Here is a 6,038-nt window from a genome sequence, read left to right as displayed (position 1 = left end):
TCCACCAGCACCACCCCACCACCTCCACCACCAGCACCACCTCCACCTCCACCACCACCACCACCACCTCCACACCTCCACCTCCACCTCCACCTCCACCAGCACCTCCACCAGTACCACCACCTCCACCACCTCCACACCAGCACCACCTCCACCTCCACCAGCACCACCACCTCCACCTCCACCACCTCCACCTCCACCAGCACCTCCACCAGCACCAGCACCTCCACCACCTCCACCACCAGCACCACCTCCACCAGCACCAGCACCTCCACCACCAGCACCACCTCCACCACCTCCACCACCTCCACCTCCACCAGCACCTCCACCACCAGCACCACCTCCACCAGCACCACACCTCCACCAACTCCACCACCAGCACCACCTCCACCAGCACCACCACCTCCACCACCTCCACCAGCACCACCACCATCATCCCTTCTGTCCACCAGGGGGCCAAAGTTTAGTTGACAGAACAAATGTGATCATTTCCACCCATGTCAGCTACTATTAGCATTAGCACAGGATGGACGGATGTGATCAGGCTAACATGCAGAAGCTAACAAGCTAACACCTGGAAGAACCAGGTGAAGCTGAAGTATTGATCAGGTGACCAGCAGCTGCTTTGTTTGTTTCTGATCAGAAAAGATCAATAAACAGGCGCGTAGGTGTCACGTTCCTCCAGCAGGGAAGACAGACATCATCTGATTGGTCACTGGACACACGTGACTTTAAAGGTTAATCTTACTCGTGTCTGTTTCTGTATCATCCAGTTCGGGTTATTTTGGATCTTCTTTGACTCAAGTCCTCCTGAACTTGTCTGTTCACGCCCCTGCAGCGGATCACGTGGTTCCGACCGGGACCGGCGCTGTCCCCCAACAGAGGCTTTAAAAGCGGCAGTCCAAAGGGCTGAGCCGCTGATGCAGCCACGCACACGCACACACGCACCGCACCGCACCGCACCGCACCGCACCCACCCACTCCTCCCATCAGTCAAACTTAGTTCTGGCCGGATGAGCTACTCGGTGGAGACGCTCGGGACCCCCTTCAGAAGAGCCATGGACACGCGGAGCAGCTACAGCCGCTCGTCCAGCGGGTACCGCTCCCAGCCCTGGACCCGGTCCAGTCTCGGGTCGGCGGTCTCCGCGTCCTACCGCAGGACCGTCACCGCCCCGCTGTCCCGCGGCTACAGCTCCGCAGACAGCGCGGATTTCAGCCAGAACTCCGTCCTGAACGGAGACTACCGGCGCTCCAACGAGAAGGAGCAGCTGCAGGGCCTGAACGACCGCTTCGTGGTCTATATCGACAAAGTTCACTACCTGGAACAGCAGAACCAGCAGATCGAGGCGGAGATCCAGGCGCTGCGGCAGAGGCAGGTGACGCGCACGCAGTTGGGGGACCTGTATGACCAGGAGCTGCAGGAGCTGCGAGCCGCCCTGGAGCAGATCCACCGCGACAAGACGCAGATCCAGCTGGACTCCGAGCACCTCGAGGAGGACATCCAGCGGCTCCGGGACCGCCTGGAGGAGGAGGCTCGCATCCGGGACGAGACCGAAGCCATCATCCGCGTCCTGAAGAAGGACACGAGTGACTCCGAGCTGGCAAAGTCCGAGCTGGAGAAGAAAGTCCAGTCCCTGCAGGACGAGGTCGCCTTCATCCGCAACAACCACGAGGAGGAGGTGAGCGAGCTGCTCGCGCACATCCAGGCGGCTCAGGTGAGCGTGGAGCGCCACGAGCCGCAGAGGGCGGACATCACCGAGGCGCTGCGAGAGATCCGCTGCGAGCTGGAAGGTCACTCCCAGCAGAACCAGCAGCAGGTGGAGAGCTGGTTCCTGAGCCGCTACTCCAAACTCACCGAGGCCGCCGAGTCCAACAAGGACGCCATCAAGTCCGCGCGCGACGAGATCGCGGACTACCGGCGCCAGCTGCAGACCAAGACGGTGGAGCTGGAGTCCGCGCGCGGGACCCGAGACTCCCTGGAGCGGCAGCTCAGCGACATCGAGGACCGACACAGCGGCGACCTGGCCGGCCTGCAGGCGAGTTGGGCTCCGCTGGAGTTCGGAACCGGTCCAGAAACTTTCAAAGTTTGATTTGTTAGACGGCTTCAAAATGACGCGAATTTCTGCTGCGTAACGATGAAGATGATGAAGATGGTGCGGGACTGCAGAGCGGGGCCGTGCGCGCGCGCGCGCACATGTGTTGCTGACTCAGCTTTGACTGGAGCTTCTTTAATGCAGGGTCAGAGGTCAGAGGTCAGAGGTCAGAGGTCAGAGGTGGCTGCTGTACACAAGAGTATACATTAGATCAGAAATCAGAGGAATGAAACCAGTCAGACCAAGTGACGCACTGTCCTGGGGGGGTTCTGACCCGGGGGGGTGTTCTGACCCATAACCTGACCCGGGGGGGGGGGGGGGGGGTTCTGACCCATTACCAATCATCACATTGACAGATATTTTCTCTTTCAGGAAACGATTGATCAGCTTGATAACGAGCTCAAAAGCACCAAGTGGGAGATGTCCCGTCACCTGCGGGAGTACCAGGACCTCCTGAACGTGAAGATGGCGCTGGACATCGAGATCGCCGCCTACAGGTCCCGATCACCTCAATAAAAGGACGCGTTTATGGCGGGAAAACCAAATCACTTATTCGCATTAAATCAATTTTTATGGTTTTTACTTCACGAAAAATATGACAACTAATATAATTTATCAATATTTATAAATATATTTGTCGTCTTGACAGGAAACTGCTAGAGGGGGAGGAAACACACTTTAGCTCCGCCCCCTATCGCCAGTCCATCAGCTCTAAAATATCCAAACAGAAATCTGAAGCTCCCAAACTGAAGGTGCAGCACAAGTTTGTAGAAGAGATCATCGAGGAGACGCGGGTGGAGGACGACAGGATGGACATGGAGGACGCCCTGGCAGCCATCGCTCAGGAGCTGTCCACCACCCTGGGGGAGGAGGGGGAGGAGGGGGGGGGGAGGAGGGGGGGGAGGAGGAGGAGCAGGAGCAGGAGGAGCGGATGGTGGCCGCTACTGTCGCCACAGTAGCTGCACGAGCTCCCAGTGAGCTGGAGAAGAAAAGTGGTGATGAAGAGGAGGAGGAGGAGGAAGGTGAGGGTAAAGAGGGGGGTGTCGTGGGAAGTGATGAAGGAGAAGAGGAGGAGGAGGAGGAGGAGGAGGAAGCAGAGGTGGTCGAGGAGACAATTCTGTGCACCAAAGCTGCAAAATCCAAAACTTCTGAGGAAGAGACAGTTGGAGGTGGAGAACAGGAAGAGCATGAAGAGGAGAGTGGAGCTCCGGACCAAGACACAGGAAGTGGAGACCAAGATGTCCTGATTAAAACTGAAGCCCCAAAAATAGAAACCGCAGGGACCAAAACTGTCGAGGTTTCAAAACCCGACTCCTTAAAAACTGGATCATCCAAATCCCCTGAGCTGGGCTCACCAAAGGCCGGATCCCCCAAAGCGGATCCCCAAAATCCGGATCCCCCAAAGCCGGATCCCCAAAATCCGAATCCCCCAAAGCCGGATCCCCAAAATCTGAATCCCCCAAAGCCGGATCCCCAAAATCCGAATCCCCCAAAGCCGGATCCCCAAAATCCGAATCCCCCAAAGCCGAATCCCCCAAAGCCGGACCCCCAAAATCTGAATCCCCCAAAGCCGGATCTCCAAAATCCGAATCCCCCAAAGCCGAATCCCCCAAAGCCGGACCCCCAAAATCTGAATCCCCCAAGCCGGATCCCCAAAATCCGAATCCCCCAAAGCCGGATCCCCCAAAGCCGAAGGTCCAGCTGCTGAATCCCAGAAGGTCGGGGGCTCAGAGGTGGAGACCAAAGCAGAGGCGCCTAAAGGTGCTGAGAAGGAAACGAGCGGCTCGGCCGAAGAGACGGTCGCACTGAAGGACGTCTCCATGAACGGGGAGGTGAGCACCAGGACCCCCGAGGGGCAGGACAAGGAGCCTGACCTGATCACCAACGGTGTGGACGAAAGCCCAGTGAAGGATGACGGAGGCCAGAAAGTGGTCATCACCAAAACCGTGGAGACGATCACGACCGGCGACGACGGGTCCAAACTCATCACCAAATCGGTCACCGTGACGGAGACGGTGAAGGAAGCGGAGGAGATTCAGGACCTGCAGGAAACGCTGGTGTCCAGCAAGAAGACGGAGAAACACACCACCCAGTCCATCACGCAGGTCGCCGACGGCAACTGAGCCACCAGCTGATGTAACCAACCATAGCTAGCGGCGTAGCAGCGCTAACCTCCGATAAAACCGTAGAAAGACGCCAAAACTTTAACTGTGCATGAGAGCGACAGCTTTGCCAAGAGCGAGAGACATTTTATCCGTTAGCTTTTGTTTTCTGCAGTTCTTAGGGGAGGGGTCTGCATGCCAGCTCAGGAGGCGGGGCTACTCTTGTACAGGTGTGGTAGAATTACTGTGACAATGAATGTGGGGAAGGGGGCGGGGCCAATGGGAGTGTCCAGAAGAGGTGAAGATGTCAAATGAGCCAAAATGGGAAGAACAACAATGTCCGGTGAAACTCCGGCGGAACGCAGAAAACGCCTTAAAAACTCGCTTTCCATCCGTTTATCTCCAGAAACGTAACCACGCTACGTGTACGAGGGGATGGCCGAGGTTCAAGTACACAGAAATAACCAGGTGCTACTGTCTGCTAACCCATCCACCAATTTCCCAGCAGCCTTTGCTTAATAAACGCCATCCTAAAGAAAACCTGTGTTTTCAACGTTACTGAAGCCAAAACTAGCTTTTCTGCTAGCATTTACTGAAGCATTTTAAATATCTGAAGGGCGGAGCTGAACACTGATCATGTGACCTTTCAGTGTTTGTGATTGGGTCACATGACTAGAATAAAAAGTATTAAGTATTTATTCTGAGCTGCCAAGTATCACGCTGAAAAACTCAGCTCATCTTTTTTTCTGCACACATGCTAACTCGATGCTAACTGAAGCTAATCTGTAGAATGGTCAGTGAATACTGAAAGCTAAGCTAACAGTGATTAAAGCTAATCTGCAGATGAAGCTGAGTGAGTCTCATTTTACTGATTTAAATGTCAAATATAAGCAAAACTAAAAGATGAACCAGTCAAATCAAACCCTTCTTTGAGGTGCAACAGCAACATTTAAACAGTAGGGGGCGCTAAAGACCCATAAAGCTCCAGTATGGGGCTGTGGTGCGGTTTCGCTTCCAGCAGAGGGCGCTTTGAGCTTTGATCAGGCTTCGTTCTGTTATCTTTACCCACAATTCTCTGCACAGTCACAAAAAGATCAGAAGGTCAAAGTTCTCATGTGGTTTCCAGGGTGGTGGTTACCAGGGTGATGGTTTCCAGGGTGGGTGGTGGTTACCAGGGTGATGGTTACCAGGGTGATGGTTTCGAGGGTGGGTGGTGGTTACCAGGGTGGTGGTGGTTACCAGGGTGATGGTTTCCAGGGTGGTGGTTACCAGGGTGGGTGGTGGTTTCCAGGGTGATGGTTTCTAGGGTGGTGGTGGTTACCAGGGTGATGGTTACCAGGGTGATGGTTTCCAGGGTGGGTGGTTTCCAGGACAGACCCACCTGTGGACAGACCCACCTGTGGACCGACCCACCTGTGGACCGACCCACCTGTGGACAGACCCACCTGTGGACCGACCCACCTGTGGACCGACCCACCTGTGGACAGACCCACCTGTGGACGACCCACCTGTGGACAGACCCACCTGTGGACCGACCCACCTGTGGACCGACCCACCTGTGGACCGACCCACCTGTGGACAGACCCACCTGTGGACCGACCCACCTGTGGACAGACCCACCTGGCTGCATTCGAGATTCCATCTGTTCTTCCAGAGACTCTGAGCAACCTTTTATCCAGATGTTTGAGTTTTTTGTTTAAGGTTTCACTGGTTTTCGTACCTGATGTGAATTCTCAGATTTTTCAGATCTGACGGACAGTTTCTGACAAGCATTCGGAGCAGGGGTGGAGTTGACCCACCTGGTGGAGCGCCTGGATCAGGGTGTTCCTGAAGGATTGGACCA

At 55.6% G+C, this 6,038-nt stretch overlaps 1 protein-coding gene across 1 annotated transcript; it reads left to right on the top strand.

The window, feature by feature from the left end:
* The first annotated feature begins 910 nt into the window (after positions 1 to 910).
* Positions 911 to 4,735, top strand: LOC130520632 (neurofilament medium polypeptide-like). Its single transcript, XM_057024329.1, is given in 6 exon segments — positions 911 to 2,036; positions 2,466 to 2,590; positions 2,743 to 2,974; positions 2,977 to 3,466; positions 3,469 to 3,738; positions 3,741 to 4,735. Coding segments are annotated over 6 exon segments (2,709 nt in total). The 5' UTR covers positions 911 to 920; the 3' UTR covers positions 4,217 to 4,735.
* The last annotated feature ends 1,303 nt before the right edge of the window (positions 4,736 to 6,038 follow it).

Source organism: Takifugu flavidus, unplaced genomic scaffold, assembly GCF_003711565.1.
Source record: "Takifugu flavidus isolate HTHZ2018 unplaced genomic scaffold, ASM371156v2 ctg456, whole genome shotgun sequence".
Taxonomy (NCBI): domain Eukaryota; kingdom Metazoa; phylum Chordata; class Actinopteri; order Tetraodontiformes; family Tetraodontidae; genus Takifugu; species Takifugu flavidus.
The sequence above is the reverse complement of the archived record's forward strand: the minus strand, read 5'-3'. Positions and strand labels throughout refer to the sequence as shown.